General features: G+C 42.3%; 2 protein-coding genes across 5 annotated transcripts; one reads left to right on the forward strand and one right to left on the reverse strand.

Moving 5' to 3' along the window:
- The first annotated feature begins 197 nt into the window (after nt 1–197).
- LOC131206414 (activating transcription factor 7-interacting protein 1) lies at nt 198–5,493 on the forward strand. Of its 4 annotated transcripts, none has more exons than XM_058198959.1 (4): nt 198–240; nt 2,056–3,768; nt 4,444–4,871; nt 4,935–5,493. In XM_058198959.1, the coding sequence occupies exons 2-4, from the start codon at nt 2,075–2,077 to the stop codon at nt 5,339–5,341; spliced, it is 2,529 nt and encodes an 842-aa protein (XP_058054942.1). In that variant the 5' UTR covers nt 198–240; nt 2,056–2,074; the 3' UTR covers nt 5,342–5,493. The 4 variants fall into 4 exon arrangements, with proteins under 4 accessions (XP_058054942.1, XP_058054941.1, XP_058054944.1 ...); XM_058198958.1 differs by lacking the exon at nt 198–240 and adding an exon at nt 1,276–1,369; XM_058198961.1 differs by lacking the exon at nt 198–240 and adding an exon at nt 1,276–1,369 and having other exon boundaries at nt 4,939–5,189.
- Nucleotides 5,494–9,187: 3,694 nt separating this feature from the next.
- Nucleotides 9,188–15,971, reverse strand: LOC131215482 (nose resistant to fluoxetine protein 6-like). The gene is made up of 11 exons (XM_058209872.1): nt 15,681–15,971; nt 15,194–15,356; nt 14,980–15,111; nt 14,726–14,910; nt 14,487–14,659; nt 14,260–14,428; nt 13,993–14,186; nt 13,779–13,923; nt 13,378–13,707; nt 13,159–13,303; nt 9,188–9,294 (listed from the first exon to the last, which is right to left on the reverse strand). The coding sequence occupies exons 1-11, from the start codon at nt 15,960–15,962 to the stop codon at nt 9,188–9,190; spliced, it is 2,025 nt and encodes a 674-aa protein (XP_058065855.1). The 5' UTR covers nt 15,963–15,971.
- Nucleotides 15,972–17,127: the final 1,156 nt, after the last annotated feature.

Below are 17,127 nucleotides of genomic sequence, written 5' to 3' on the forward strand. Positions count from 1 at the left end.
GATGATTGCCTTATTGCCTCGCAATTTACGTGGTTGTTTACAGTAAATGCTTTCATAGAGTTTTGAGTCTGTGAAGTCGCAATAATGGAACAAGAACGGAATTTATCGAATTATCGAACTTTGCGACGTCTTCTGGCGTTCATCCGAGGCGGAACAGCGTTGGTGGAGCATTCGAGCACGAACTGCTTCGTTGTTCAGACGTGAATTCAGTGCTGTTTGCCAGTTCATAGTTTCGAACATGTAAGTAAATTAGTGGTGCTAAGTTCCTTCATTCGATTCTTTTGCGTGATATCGCTGCTTTACGTATCGGACTATACACTTTGTTTCCTTATCTAATATACTGTTCTGATAAATCGTTTTGTGGTATTGTTTTGGTACATGTTACGTCAAACTCTACCGTTTTACTGAATTTCTTAGTTCGAGTGTATACGTATACGTGTAACGAACGTAAATTACGAAATTAGGCACCATTCGTTTCATCATGTCGGCCGTACATAATATTCAATGATACTGCGGGGCCAGACGATGCGCAAACGGAATGACGTTTTTGCGGTCCGATTTGCGCTTCGTCTGGCACCGCAGATACGTATATTAAAAGTAGAAAGCTTAGAAATTGCGCTCTCTGTACGATAGGTTCTTCATTTCGACTTCACGCACACTTTTGTCTAGAGAGCATTTGAGATTTAGTTTGTAACAAGAAAGCAAAAAATAGTCGATCGTACAATACTATTGCGGTTGAGAGAGATGCTGCGCTAGTATGCGTAAATGTACACCGATTCTGGGGCTAATTTCTCCAATCTTGTTATTCAATGTTATAGGTTGTTCAGCGAAGTAATATAATTAAATACGGCCTGGTCCGTTATTCTAAGTTTGAAAAATGTAATGAAAGGCATAATTTGAAGCATATGTGGTCTTGTTACCGATTATTCAGATCATTCAGACGAGTTGTGTCAGGCGACACACGTGCGGCCGAAAAAATATAGGCGCTTAGAACAACATAACCATCGCACAACATTATTGGACTTCAAGGCATGGCAAGGCAATTTTCTGTATTGTACGATGAATTCATATTCATCAAACAGATTTCGATGTTTCAGCTTTTCAACGTTTACCGCAAAAGTTTGTATTGGTACAGTACATACAGTTCAGTTTTATGAGTACGCTCAGTTGTATAAGCTAATATAGCATCTGTCAAACTTCGGGTTTCGTTCGGCTTCACCCGAGTCCGAAGCGAATCCGAAGAACGGTGCTGGCGCATTTGGCATTCGTGGTTGAGAGAGTGCGGTTTAGCTGGAGCTCGTGATTGTGTTAAATTGTGTATTGTGGTTATTTTTTCTCAACTGTCTTGCGATTAACGACAACGTTTCAGGTTGTTATTTGTGTTTATTTGTTTCTATTGCCGACATAAAATTTTGGGGTTAGGTATTCGTTCCTTTTTGTTCATATTTAGTTGCCGCCATGACGGGCTACGTAAATACCTTTTATTTTTGTTTCGGCACTGTTTTGTGGGTAACTCTGTTTAGTTTTAAAAGCCCCATTGTGCTCTGAAGCCGCGTTTTTCGGGAATGCATACCAAGCAACAATGTTGTGTTGAATGTGTTGGCTCATGAGAAAACCATTCATCCAAACGATGTGACGAGAGTTGCAAACCGTCGAAATTCGTTCCGTGCATATCCATGGGACAGAGAGAATTTTGGAGCTAGAGAAAGAGAGGACGGGTTCTTTTACAACTACAACTACATCGCCCAATGGCACGCATACAATGACAATTGAGTAACCTAGGAAACGACGAACTGTCAAATGGTGATAGTGTGCCTCCCATAATTAGGGCAACGTTTTACAAGCGTTCAATTCGGTTTGATTGCCTACTAGATGTGGAAGAAATCTTCTCATTTTCTTATGGGCAACATTGGCTGAAGGTTTCCATCATTGTTTACTACCGTGACCATTTTAACATAATAAATCGCAAGAGAACTGCCCGTTTTTTTTAAAATATACATGCAGTTCCTGTTCAAGTAAACAGCAAATAACATCTATTTTTTCATACCATTGCAGATATTACACGCATTAAACGATGGAGGAGCCAACTAATGATAATACAACGGCTGAAGAGCTTTTCAACTCGCTGTTGGGCGAGCGCTCCAGGGAGGCAGAGAAAGATGCAACGGAAGATCTTACAAAACAAGTGATCGAAGCGAACAAGAAGGACGGCCTAGCTGTTGATGAGGCTAACGATACACAAAACGACGAACACCAAGTGCCAATCGTTAGCACTTCTGATGAGATCGCCGAACCACCGAGAAAAAAGCAAAAACCTTCGGAAGTGAACTCGACCGGTGATGAAGTGGCAACAGTGTTATCGGAAAGTCTACAAGAAACAAGAAATGATCGAGAACATAACTCGGGTGTCGCATTTGGCTCTAATTCATGCGAATTGTTAAGTATGAATGGTCCAATCAAACGTAGACGTTCATTAGTAAGCGAGATCAAAGACGGCAAAACAGACGAGCCAAATAGAAGTAGTTCTGCACTTAATGTGGCAGAAATGTCAACCAAAAAACCAACGGCCCTAGAAGTGTTGGTTATTGATGATGAAGATGAAGATGTTTCGAACGCTAGACCAAGTGAAGCAGGAAACGATACTAAGAAATGTGTATTGGAAGACAGTGGCCAACGGGATTTACACACAAGCGGGCTCGAAAATACTGCCAGTAAATCTTCTGCAAAGAGAGCGAAAATGGCTGAATGTGGTACATTGAGCAACGGGAAGAAGAGTTTTCCTGGCGTCAACCCAGGTGCGAAAAACGAAGAAGATAAAGAAAAAATACGAAAGGAACCGATTGTGTTAAGAATGGATTTTCTAAGAAGATTCGCACGTTCTTTGACAACCTTGACTCGATCTGATCTTGAAGTACTAGTCATGCAGAAAGTTATGGAGGCGATCGTATATTCGGAAGAGATGGCCGAGCTGCGCAAGGAAACTACGAAGCAGGGTGCAATGTTGATCGCGTACAGGCAACGAATTACGGATTTGTCCAAGAGGTTGAGTGATCTTATGCTGATTCAAAACCGAGTGTTAAGCGAATTGGAAAAACGCTCGAATCGACAGGTACTGCCAGTTAAAATAACACGGAACGTCGGAATTCAGATATCGGTCCCAAGACACTGGTGCTCTGAAATGGAAGAACAACCGTTTCGCTCCGCTGCAGGGAGCACTCCACCCACAACGGGCCCGAAAGAGTGCTTGCCGAATAGTCCAACGAACGTTTCTTTAACGTCAGCTAACGGCGCTTCACAGACGCTACAAACAAATGCAGTTGCAGCCGTGCCCCAAACCGTCGCCAACTCGACCAAGCATTCCAGTACTAACACCGCGCGACAACCACAAACGACGAGCGTAACTCGAAATTCAGTGGTTAGCTCCAACGGTGCATTGCTTTCGAATGGTGGAACCAACAAACAGTCAGCGATGGCTCCAAGTAGCGACCATCGTTCTACAAACTCACCAAATCCGAAAACCACCGAGTCCTCAACATCATCCAGCATTACCAGTGTAACGAACGGCAACAATGTAGCAAGGAACACATCCGACAGCAATCATGGGGGAACTCGAAAGTCTTGTCACAAATTCACTCCAATGAGGGCTCCAATGTCAGCCCAGCAACAAGCACAGCACCTAAAGCATGCTCGTGAACAGCAGGAATACATGGTACAGCAGCAAATCAAGTGCCAACAAGCACAACGACAGCTGCAGACTCTTGACACAAGGTAATTAATTTTTGTTTGTGCAATGATACGTTACAGTTACGGTGCAATGAACGGTTTAATTATACGGTTAAACGGTTTATACGACCACCCAACATCCAACTTATATCGTCTAAATGAAAAGGATCACATATTCAGTGTTCGACGGTTCTTAACCTTCGGGATAAACCTATCTCAGGAGCTATATTTTGAGCTCCAATGATAAGGCTATTTCGTAAAACGGCCTTGGTAGTACGCCAAATTTCACTGATCGATGCGAACTTGAATGCTTAATCGATTGTGTATGCCAACCGCTCGGTGACATGGTTGAAAATTGTCTATTACAGAAATAATACATCGGTATTGGGTTGCAAGAGATTTGAACGTCTATGATTTGGCTACCTCCTTTAATGGTTGGATACAGCATTCTGATGGTGCGGCCGTTCGAATGAAGTGTCCTGATTATTTGAAATGATAAGAAGGTAACTTTGAAACAATCAGGACGTATAAGTTAAAACTTGATTGATTTTGAGGTATATTAGAAACATACGAAAGTGGCAATTGAAAAAACGATGTTGGCATTAAGAAACATAAACACCAAAATGTAAGCAGATAAAAGCAATGCTCACTAATGCATTTAGTGACTTTGGACTCTTCTTTAAAAATATACTCAATAAACAATATTATTCCATTTTCTAGCAAAACTGACCAGTCAAAGAGCAATGCTGCGCGTAAAAGTACGTCAGCTGACTCGGTACACATCCCCAGACCGTTACCGAGCGGTATTCGACGAGAGGCAGGACCAACATCGACTACATCACGACCTACCAACTCTTCTCTGATCGATTTGACGGACGAAGACGATATGCCACGAAAGTCGACCAGCGCTGCCAGACCAACACTCCGGATGAATGCGAATGTTCCGACGCGATCATCGCCCAACGTCACCACTTCCAGCACCAATGGTCAGCTGATACGAGTTTCTGAGCAAGCAAACCAGCAACGTTCACAGGGAATGGAAAAGCATGTACTAAACGGTCAGATACGTCCGAATTTGAGCCAAAAACCAACTACAACAAGTGCCAAATCGACAATGGTTGCAAAAGGTGTACCGTTACTAGCTAACGGTAGGTCGCCGGTGCAGAGGGCTGTGAATAGTGATCATAATACTAAATGTAACTGATTTTTAGCTAGACGTCCATTATCGAGACATCCGGCACCGCTACCGGTGCAGTTATCGGCGGTTGATACACAAACACCCAATCCAGGATGGGGGCTACCGCCCCCCCAGCCAGCGATACGAATAATCAACATCGAAAGCGGCATTGTTATTTCTTGGGGAATGGACGACCTCACGCCCCTTCATGCTGACATCGGAACGTATCAAATCTACGCGTACCAGGAAACGTCCGAAACGCCAACACCAGAATCATGGCGCCACGTTGGCAACGTTGATGCACTTAATCTGCCCATGGCCGTGACGTTAACACACTTCCAGGAAGGGCAGCGTTACCATTTCGCCGTACGTGCGATCGACGTCCATAAACGTATAGGAAAATTCAGTGAACCGCGTACCTGGAGTGATCGCCAGAATTAAAGTCGACCTTTTCATTACACTATGCGCTACTACGGTGGCAAGCCACATTTTACCACAGATCGCTTTTACTTTCCGCCAGAGATTTGTTTTCTGGAGAGAAATGTGGCGAGAGCAATGCATTTCGACAGTGCTTGCTCAGTTCAGTAACATACAGCAACTGTAATGTAATTAATAAAACTTTAATTTAATATTATATATTTAAGTTAAGGACTTCACCTTTTGTATGAAATAATCAGAAATAAATACGTTCCTTGAATGAAGATGACGGTATACATAGTTTATCTCTTCTACATGTAAAATACCAATTTCTTTCTTTCTTTCTTTTCTTAAGCATAAGCCTGATTAAGGCATGTGAGGCTGTATGTGCAACAGCGGGAGATCTGCATCCTAGCACTGTGTTCCCTGCTGCACCACAAATGTGGGGCCAACGCCCGTCGATTAAAACGATAATGATAACGTTGCTAACAATTTCAAAATTAGCTTGGTGGAATTAGCAGAAAAATGTATGATTCTGGAAAATACTAACTTTAAGTATCGCAATATCGCTCTGCACGTTAGCTTCCTCGAAAAACCTATTCCAATGCCATCATTGACGACAGGGCAATAGCAATATCATAATGTTACGCAAACAAAAGTTACCACATTCGACGGTTGCGGTACATCTGCGTCATTACGACTGATATCCTGAGAAATCAAGCGTCTGTCCTAGCTCTAACTCTTGTTGCGCCACGATTCATATTCATAACGGACAGTTGCGTCCATTCGAACGGGGTTGCACTGGTACTTGTAAGGATTTAGACTCAATTAATGTGGCCAGTAAATGTGATGCAACCAATATTGTCGAACATGCTGATGAACAGCTGATGCAATTTTATTTTATTCTGACAACAATTTTGAATTAAAAGTAAATATCACTGATTAGCACTCTAAAGCATAGCTGGAAGCTTGAAGTACGAACGATTGGGTCTAGAAATTTTACCACGTCCTCTACTAAAAATAATATTACAGAAATAAGAAAACAACGTTTTCAAACGAGAAACAGCAAAATATTAAAAAGTAAACCATAATGGAAGAATCTATTCCGCTAAACCGCTTGTCACCAGTACTTTCGTTTTATGTTGGCACCCCTTTGTAAAATAGTGGCCCTTCTTCACGATTGCGTGACGAGTCGCCGTTCTGGTTAAATTTTTTCTCCAAGCCCAAAGGCGATGGAACTTCAGCACAAAACGCTCTACGATCAATAATAGTTCATATGATGAATGGCAAAGTTACCAAAGGAACTTTCACTTGGTGTCCGATCAACGGAGTCAGAGCTGTTATGGAGCTCGAAACTGGAGCTCGAAACTGGAGCTCGTGTTTGAATCTAGTTGAGGTAATAAGCGACAAAAACTAAAGTTATGTAGCACTTTCGTAGTCTTGTACGCCGATTTTCTACGATCAATTGTTCATTGTTCATTAAAATTGCCTGCGGAATTGCGCTACTGTTGCGTTAATTCGATAAACGTTGAACGAGTTAGTTCTGGTTGATTGTAGTGCTAATACTAAATCTGGTAAACAAATTAATGAATGAAGGACAAGAGACAAGAGAGGAACGAAGGACAAGAGAAACGTAACCCCGTAAAGTAAAAGTGCACGTTAAAAGGAGAAAAACCAGAAAAACTTTGTTGCTCTATTGTATATGACCTTTCAAGTGTCGCTACAACAATGCATCCGAGCATGCCATACTACGCGACCGCATTAAAGTAATTGCCGAAATTTTCTCCTTCTAGTGGTTGTAATGTTTGTCTAACTGTTGTCAAGAGACAGCGTTTTACTAGATAAGTAAAAGAGAAATGATTTCATAGTGTGGCTGACTACTCAGGGTAATAAACTAATACCCGAATTTCCACATAATGCAACGAACCCGAAGTGCTGTTATTTCTGTTGAAAGCACCGGTGCCGCACCTGTACTGCAGTAAAGCACATATTTAATAGCTGCCCCGTTGTGTGGTTATGTTGCCTTTTTTTCGTTAGTCCTCTCCATTGGCAAAGCTAATTTCACGCAGTACTGTGGCACGGTAATTGACATCTCGTATTCGTACATAATTGTTCGAAAATTAGAAGACGAAGAACGACGATTAGAATACGAAGTACTTGAAGATGTCTTTGTTCTCCATTTTATGGGAGGATTTTTTAAACAGTTATGCTACCAGTACTTCGCACTCCACATACTACAAACTGTCCCAGTCCATGGACTATCGTTCGCTCCGTCTGCTTTGGTTCGGTAGCTTTCTCTTAGTACGCAGATTTGAACTATTTGCCAAGCCGGCTGCGTTTGGTACCATTTCCTAAAAAATGTCAGTTTTGGTAAGACATCCCAGTAAACATAGCAAAAATAAATAAGGCTATAAATTGCATCCATTCTTAAACAAGACACAAACACGTTGAAATTAAACATACGAAAAGCATCACAGCAAAGGAAAGAAACCTTTTTACGTTTTAACTATTCTGAGGACACAATTTAGCTTTTCCTTTGGAACACCTTCGCTTTGTCTTTGGCAAGTTTCTTAAGCATAAAACGAAAACTAATACGAAAAAAGAACAGGCACGCGCACGGTGTTCGTGTTTCCCAATAACATTTAAAACACCGTTTTGCAATACTTTGGTATAATTTTGCAGCAGTGTACATGATTGATTGCGTCAATTATGCAACATAAGCCAAAATCACGACATTTTCCCGCGACAGTTCTTACGCTAGAGATCTAAGTTTGAACGGCCGTTCCTTTAATTGCCGTTTTTATCAAAGGAAGATGATTAGTACAGCTCAAAAGTGTACATAGTGTAACGACAGGATGCGTGTGCCGTTTAGCTAGTGCAATAAACCTGGTTCTAATTCTCGCCACTCCATTGGCTCATTTTGAAATTGCTCCTCCAATAGAAACATACTTAACAAACTAGTCTTTCGTCAAGACATTTGGCTCCTTCTGGTGTTTAGCCCTGTCTGCCCGTATCAACCCAATTGATACATGATGAAAATGACAACACGTGTACTTGATGTTGTGCGATTGTTTCCTTCAGTTTTTTTAAATTCAACTGACGTTAGTGGTAACCTTTTACCGTCTGAAAACTTTCGTGCCGCACTGTGCCCTGCGTCCTCAAAGCCCCCGAACATCCGGCAAAATGACCGTTCGCCAAGGATTCGTTCGGGTTTCGCTGGCCAGAGAGTAAACGTGCCACTAGCAGAACGATAGAGACAGAGAGAATTGCGCCCCGCCGGTGAGTCTTTAATGTGTGAGCGAGCGATGTATAGGATCCTGTCGAAGATGTTGCGAACTACTCAACACCGGTTCGCCGGTTGGTTGTTCCGCTTCCTGCTCAGTTGTTCTTCGGCATCGCCGAGAATTGGGCGCGATAGTTTAGTGGATAGTTGCGTTTTGTTTTTGCTGGTTCACCAGTGATTCCGTTTCCGTAGCCAGGCTTCGTTTTCGTTATCGTGCAACGGAACTGACACTAATTCTGATCGGTCATGTACGCGCGCAGAAAGTCAATTTACTAACTCAGCGCCTTTTTACTGAAAGTGTGAGTTTGTTAGATATGCACGTGAAGAAAGCTAGGGAAGCGAATGATTGCAATGTTTCTCGGTGAAAGTAATCCGTCCGTGGATAAAACGATACTCATTGCAATTGGGACAACACATTATATCGGTAAACGCGACGTCACGGCCCGTAATCGCGTCGGGTTCGCGGTCGGATTGGAGAATACAGTTCTAATTTTGTGACTTTCCCATAGTCCCGATGACGACGGAAGCTACGAGTGTGGATTCTTGGCCTCCGATGGCCACGCATCGTAGCGAGTTAGTTTGATTAATTACCCGACGGTCGCCACTGGAAGCGTCTTTGGCTGTTTCTTTTTTGCACGTCGGTCATCGGTCATAAACCGTGAGTTCTTGAAGATACCATGTTCTAGGGGCCGTACTTCGTGTAGACCGGAGTGGAAATGCGTTTAGTGAACGGGACAAAAGCTTTTAAGTGAAAAATAGCACAGTGTACTTTTGATTTTCTGCACGAAACTAAGACTCGACTGGATAGTAAATGAATAAGCCTTATTTGTTGTGACTAACAACACGATGAATAGTAACCGACAATTACGTTTTACTAATGTTACTGGCTTCCTGTCTTCTAACTGTAGCAACCATAACTGCGGAACTTTTATAATTTCCCAATTGCGCTATCGTTTACGACGGTTTAGTTTGTAGGAGTTCCGTGCGGTCGATAAAGAACATTCCTGTGCGGTATGAAATATTATTCTTATTACAACGCTGTAAACACTGCGATATTTTGCAGCGGACAAAAGAAAGAGAAGGCCTAATAAATTGGAATTCCGATGAAATAGTGGAACTGGAATCGCCTTTGACATTCCATAACCCTTGATTGGCGATAACGGTCGCTACGTAACGAAGCCAACGAACAATCGGTGCGTAGCATAGGGGAAACAAAGCCCCAATCGTGGCTTCTATAAAACGTTGGCTTTCGTAAAGGATCTAATTAGTAACGGCAGACTCATTTGCGGCTGCGGTGTATTAGCTTCAAGTCGTGCGAACTTGGCAGAAACAGTCGTAGCCCGTAGTCATGCCGGCTAGGGAAAAAGAAAGGCTTTGAGACTATTTATTTGGCAACTGACACTTTGCTTTATTCTAACCGATTTAGGCCAATATAGCTGTCTGATCTTAACACTAATTGATATTTCGCAATACTATCTTTGGATGGTCTTGATCATCGAAAGCTTTACAGTAAGAAAATTTATGCCAAACTGAACGTGGCGCCAAGCCGTGCTCAATAACGTTTTTCGTCTTATTGATGACTTGCCTTTTCCCTAGAAGCACGGGGAAAAACGTCATCAATTACAGTGCTATACCCAAAATGCGTGTGAGAGTCTCAGAAATTTCCATATAAGCACCCCGTCAGAATGATCGATCTTTCGGCCAGCGTCCCTATGCAAATGAAAGCATGACCAACCCCACAAAACTGTAACGAAAAGAAAGTAATCGAGCTTAATACGTACTCTAAACCATTAAGCTTTGATCGGCTGTTTTTGTTTAAATTCATTTTTTTGTTGGATGCTTTTGTTGCTTCTTTCTGCCAAAGATTATTTCGGCTGTTAATGCCACTTGCCGAAGGTCTGGAGCAATGAATAACTTTGCTTTAAGCATTGCATTTTGATCAATTATTCAGCGCTTCCTGAATAGAATCCTTTCCAAAAGAGCGAAACGAGTAAACGAAGTGCGACGGTTTTGGCTTGTTAAGAGGTGTGAATTTTCAACAGAAAAAACCGATAGCACTTTGGCCGTCATCCCGAAAGACGATGAAAGTTTGCTGCAGCTTGCCTTTAATTTAGGTCACTTTTATTGGTTCGAAACAATTTAGTGAGGAATGGTTGGGAAAGAAGCAATGGCTCGTACGGGTACCAATACGTTTTCTTTGTTACCTGTGTTGCTAAATAAAAACAAAAAAAAATTGCTTAACCAAATAAACTTACACTGCTCAATCTACCCTAATTGATATAGCGAAAGGGAATTCGTATGAAACAGGTGTGTAAAAGTCCTGATGCTGGCATGCATAATAAGCTGGTATAAGCCCTCGTCGACTTAAGGGAGACTGAAGATTAAATTCTGCATTTTTCATGAGGTGATGCTTCTTTCTTGGCCCGATGTTCACCCCTTACAGCAAATGGAATTTCGCAAAACAACAGAGTAGAGCATTTCTCAGCCCTATCGACCTCAGTGTCAAGCCACACTTAGAGGCATGTTTGCACTCGCTTGTTAGCCTTGCTCTAATGTTGTAAGGGTGTTGTATTACGTTTATCATCCAACAATTTACAATTCGCGAGTTTGCGTGTGCACCGCTCTCATCAAAAGTGAAGCGAACTGCGGGCCGTTGTAGGAAACGTGACCTCGGCAGGTTTAAACCGAGCATAAGCTATTTACTGATATCGATTTTCCGAATGACTCACGCGCTGAGTAAAGTCGAAACGCTCGCGCTACACCCGCTCCATTTTCTAGTGTTTTTCTAAGGAGTTATTCCACCTTTGTTTAGCACAATCCTGACCAAGTGGTTGTTTGGAGCTTCGCGGTAGTGGTGTCGCTGAAATACAAATTATTTTTCCACGGGTTTTTTTGCCTGTCCCAGTCCCTTCATCCTAATTATTGCAGAGAGCAATCACATAGTCTCAGGCTGTAGTTTCTTTAACTTATTTGTTTCATACTTGTAGCGATGGAAGTGAAAACAATTCAACTTCGTAAGCAATTGTAAGCAGCAGCATAGGCGTTGTATGCAGAAAAAGGGTATAGGGGTGAAATTTTGAAATACTTGGTAAAGTGCTTGAACTACTTGAAGTTTTTACTAAAAATAAAACGCCGGAAATATTAGTTCTTCTTCTTATTCGGCACGACAACTGCTGAGCGTTTTGCCCTGCAACAGAGACAATGTAAACCTTCTATTGCTTTCTGTAAAAATGGTTTTTTATACAAACCGGGTTGTTGGCCCCGTAGCTCCGTGGCCCCGTGGCCACGTGGGCAGACCGGTCTCGGGAATCGAACTTATTGAAAGCTACGTGACATCGACGAGCTACTGACTGCTCGACCAATGGGGGCTATATTACTGTAAATTTGATATTACGCATCAGGCAAACATTTGTTCAAATATATTTCATTTCACCTACCTTATCTGGGCTTTTTGCAGAATTGATTGTTATCACTCATTTTCCCTAGTTTAGTTCTATTTTAAACTTCATCAACGAAACAGAAACTATAACCAATTTGCTTTTATTAGGATAGCAATTGTAAGCTGCAGTGTTTCCTTTGTATCGCTTACTCTGACCTTATGATGGCGAAGTTTATCGCTGATTAAAAGTCGTTTGCTAAAACGCAGTCAACGCATCATTGCATCGCGACGAAGGTTTCGTTTGTTTTCGTGCCCAGTATAATTTTATCCTGAAGATTCAGTCGGACTGAACTAGTCCAATTTTGGTAATTGGTAAAGGCCCCATCTTTCGTAGCCCAGGGTCTTTGGTGCTTCTTGTGTTTTGAATCATAATGTGCCAAGTGAACATCAATCCGTGCCTCGTATTAGAGCCTTAAATAAGCGAACCGGAGTTTTTCTCAATCATTGACACCAAAGATTTAGCGTGGCTTTTCGTAGTTGAATTTCGCACAGCCAATGAGCGATGAGTTAAGGCCATGTAGTTTGGACCGTTTTGTGGATGATTTTGTGATACTCTTTCTTCGAAGAAAGTTACACCACAGCCGAGAAGTGATAATGGAAATGATTTCCTTTTTGAAGCTAAACCTAAATAGTGTCCGAGCGCCTAGATGGGTGTGCCCTGTGAGATGGGAAAAAAATGGAAATTGTTTTGAAGGGCAATTTTTTACTAATGCTTAGTGATCATGGCATACGATTGATTGACTTTCCACATGACCAATTACGATTGAACGTTTGCTTTATGGCCCAAGTATGCTTCGGTAAAATCGTACTCTACGTACCTCAAAATTGCACTCTACTGCAATGCGCAATTGAGGTTTCGGCTACCACATTTATTGTACGGTATCAGCTTTGCGGCCGTACCAGATTAGCATGTTTATTAGCTCGTTGAGCCGTCCTTCGAAATGGCTATTTCGCGGAGAGACCGGAACCATAGAGAAGCGCTCAAATTCGTTTCTTAAACGCACTTTCAATCTCGAGGGGCTTCCTTAGTTCAATACGTTTCATTTCCTTTATATCATAACTTAATACATGCTGTACTATGCTCAGGACACACGCTTTCTGTAGTGGCCTGCATTGTACCTTTAGCGATTGTAGAGGTTTTGAATTTTCCATGTAAACCTTCAAATATTATTTTGCGAAGTGCAAGGAATGGTGATTCAAGCACCAAGGACAGAAAGGCTGCAAAACAGTAGGACATCAGCAGAGTTGACAAACATGAAGCGGTCTAGGGACAAGAAAGAAGAAGAAGAAAGAGAATTCAGTGGTTCGCAATCTGAATATCCTGGCATGACATATTACCATTTCTACGATGCCCAGGTCTGTGAACCGACTGCTGTTGAACCAAAAGGCTCGGGTTATGAAAAAGTGGCCCAAATATGCACAGTACGACAGGCGCCCAAGGATACCGAAAATGTGAATATTAAGTAGTCGCGCGATCGGTTCGATGGTGCGAAACGTGCAGCCGATTATGAACAGCAGCAGGAGCAGGGTGTAGAATATGCGACCCAGCGGGAAGTACACCGCCATCCAGATGGAAGGTTTGTGGAAAACGTTGCTGTAGATTAAGTATCCCGCAATGAACGAGCCCGGTATGGCGCAGAAACCGAGAATCCACAGCATCGAAAACATCTACCACGAACCGAGAACAAGTGACGTGCAGTACGTACAGTTAGGCCGACATAGCTCTGCTTTAAGCTTACCTTTGTGGGTTGAAACTTTTTTTTATTCAGATGAAGGATGTAGAACGAACCCATAATCGCTGCTGTGTAGTTGACTAGGTTCATATGTGTGGGCAGGTATGTTTCATGGTACATGTCCCAGTACCAGAAAAAGAACCTGAGAGGCCTGTCAGGTGACATTGAGCGAGCTCGTGTTTTAAATATATTAACTGGATTGCAGCACTGTGGAACTTACTCTGGAGGCAGAATTGTCACTGCTTCATATCCGTTCATGTATACTAAAGCTGCTGCTATCATAGAACATAGCAGCAACAGGAATGAAAGAATGTATTTCCGCAGTTTGGGATATCGCAAGACAATAGCACACACCACCAAACCGTAGACGAACATGTGGAAGTCAGCGGCCAAATACCAAGTGTGTTGCATGCACTGAAAAACACAACAAAGTTATCTGACGATGCTGTTCCGTGGTTGTTAGTTCGTGCTGGAAAAAGAAAGTTACTGGCTCATCGGTCGCGTAGTAGTTGTTGATGTACAAGAGATTAGCCCACCAATGCCGACGACAGTAGGTCCTGGATGTTTCGAATCCCTTCCGCCAGAGGGGACCACCTAGATAGCGCGCAACCCAAGTGGCTTCCAAGAGCAGCACGAAGGCATAGGCAGGGGTTAAGCTAAACAGAGAAAAGTTACATCCAGTGGGTGTCCTTGATTGCGCACTGCGTTACCTACCGAATGTAGCGCTCAACCGACATCGCTACGATATCCACGATTCCTAGTTTTCTACCGGTCTTTTCCAACTTCGGTACCAAGGAAAGGAAAACCATCAGCGCACTGATCACGAAAAAGGTAGTAACGATATGCGAACCGTTCGCGATGATCATCGACATAATTTCACTGTATTTCTAGAAACCACCAGGACTATGATGTATTGTGTGTTTTATGGCCGTCATATTTATGCAAACACTCACCCGTTCAATAACCATTGCGGTTCGTGGTTGCGCGTAAAGAATGTTGTGGCCCATGTTGATGATAGAGAAAATCAAGAACCTCAACGTGTTTATGTGGCGCATCGAATGGCTAAAGGAATCATCGCCCCTCGATGTGAGACGATACCAGTTCCGAACGATCGAGAACGATACCACCATCATGGACACTGGAAAGCCAAAGGCAGTTAGGGCTTCGACCAAAATATATTGTTTCAGTTCACTTTTGTGTGTTTTACCTTTCGTAGAGAGTTCCTGTTTGTAATGCATCAATTGACGAAGCTTATTACAACGGTGATCATACCAACTCGAGATTACCACTATTACTAGCAGAGAAGCTAGCAAGGCCAAGAACGCTATTTCCAGCTTATCTGCAAATGGCATCATGTTGGTGAGCTTAATATTGTTTTTTCGTTATCATACGTGCTGGTCCCAAGAGTCGATCGAGATTACCAATCGGATAGGACCTCGTGTTGCTATTGCAATACTCGATCTCGGTGTATGCTCGTAACCCATACTGCTGCATGAGGTCGTAGTTGATGCACTGGGAAAGAACTTCCGAATAGTTTCGTTGATATTCGTCCACATCACGGAAGGTACCGTTTTTAATGACATACTGCGAAACGTAATAATTGGGTTAAGAAAAGCAAACAATTTTACTGAAGAAACTTCCAACAATTTCCTTGTGAAATAAATCTATACAAAACACAGTTTGACAAACAAGTTCCGCAACTGACCACGAACAACTATTTGGAATTGAAGTTTCTAGTATTCGATTCAATTTGAAACTTTGATACTTAATTGGTTTGGCTCGATTTTTTAAACTGATTTGTTCCACTATCTATGTGTAATTGGAGGATGTAGTCCGTAAAATAAATCTTTCAATTACTAATGCTCAGCCGCTAAAATTGTGGTCTGCCAAAACACGTTAGCCACTTACCGGAAAATCGATTTCAAATTTCGGCACCACAAACTTTGCGAGGTCTATGGTTTTGTCGAGCGAGGCCAGTTTTAGGGCACAGTTCTGCAGGCAGATCCCTCGATCCAGATGCGCGTGATTCAGATGTTGCTTCCAATTGCGGGAGTACTCTTCGATCACTCTCCATACGCGGGACGACTGGTTGGGATGCACCACCGCCTTCACCATGCAGTACACTCCGGGAACGGTGGGATCATCGTTCAAACACTCGTCGTAATTGTCGAAGTGAAACACTCGCGGCATCAGCTTGTACTCGGTCACTGCAACGATCAACAATTTCAACCATTTTTGGCAAAAAGGCACGAATGCTTGTGCTCACTATTCAGATGTTGTTTGCACTGCACAACTGCACTGGTGCATACAAGCACGTTTAACACAACTTTCATGATCGATACCATGATGCCTTACACGTCTTCTGCAATGCACTGCTGCAGTCAATCTGGCACTCAAAAGCTCACTTTAGGCACCGCCAGGCACTGTTGTTTTGCGACGTTTTTGAACAGTTGCAGTAGTGAAAGTAAAAGTGGCTGGTTTTATGTTCTAGAGACACGGCAGGTCAGTGCGCAACAAGCACTGCCCTTGCATTACCTGTTTTTAGTTGTATCCAAAATCCTACAGAAGGCTAAAGTTACGAATAAGTCGTCTGTACATGTGATAATTTGTGGTTTTGAAAGTGGTTCTTTATTGTTCTTTGGGAAGGGAATATTTTGTGCACGGAACTATGTCCATGTGAGACCCTCTTTCAGTGGGAGAGAGAGTTCACCCTACCAAACATGATTTAACTTTGCATATCTGAACTTATTTTGAAATGACTACTTCCAGCTTTGCTCCGGAAGAGTTTGACGACGATAATCAGAAAGAAAAAGAATAAGAAGAAGATGATGATTATGATTATGACAACTGCCTATGATTATGATTATGGTCATCTCCATTGTCAAATTCATCAAACAACTCATCTCGTCACATGAGGATGATCGATCTGAAGATCATTAAGTTACAAAACAAATAATGATATTTATAATCTGTTCCACAATCTATTCTTCGTTTTGCAACTGTCCATTGTCGTACGTTCTCATTTTGGTGCCTCGCAATTCAAAAAAAAGGTAGCCTGGTTTCCCTTGGATCCTTACCATATTACGTATTCAAAAATGTTGCCAATGTTTCTAAGATTGAAACTGACGCTGAACACTAACCTTACGACGAGTTTCCAGCAGTTTGAGAGATCTTGCTGGTTCACAATTGGCATTTCCTGGATTATGGAATGCAACCTGTGGCCTGATTCCCCCGACGATTAGAAAAAGCCCCACTACGTATTTTCTGCGATGGCGACAACAAAAGATGGTTCAACGATAACTTGCAAATGTTGGATTAGCAACGATGTCAAACTGCATGTATATACTTTTATTTG

The sequence above is a fragment of the Anopheles bellator genome, chromosome 1, assembly GCF_943735745.2.
Source record: "Anopheles bellator chromosome 1, idAnoBellAS_SP24_06.2, whole genome shotgun sequence".
NCBI lineage: Eukaryota > Metazoa > Arthropoda > Insecta > Diptera > Culicidae > Anopheles > Anopheles bellator.

Bases quoted from the DNA above. Each gene is read 5' to 3' on its own strand.
- LOC131206414 (XM_058198959.1), top strand. From the start codon at position 2,075: ATGGAGGAGCCAACTAATGATAATACAACGGCTGAAGAGCTTTTCAAC. The intron at 3,769-4,443 runs GTAATTAATTTT...TCCATTTTCTAG, and splicing joins CTGCAGACTCTTGACACAAG to CAAAACTGACCAGTCAAAGA. The intron at 4,872-4,934 runs GTAGGTCGCCGG...ACTGATTTTTAG, and splicing joins TGTACCGTTACTAGCTAACG to CTAGACGTCCATTATCGAGA.
- LOC131215482 (XM_058209872.1), bottom strand. From the start codon at position 15,962: ATGCCGCGAGTGTTTCACTTCGACAATTACGACGAGTGTTTGAACGAT. The intron at 15,112-15,193 runs GTAATCTCGATC...TGCCATTTGCAG, and splicing joins CACGAGGTCCTATCCGATTG to ATAAGCTGGAAATAGCGTTC. The intron at 14,660-14,725 runs GTGAGTGTTTGC...GGTGGTTTCTAG, and splicing joins CCGCAATGGTTATTGAACGG to AAATACAGTGAAATTATGTC.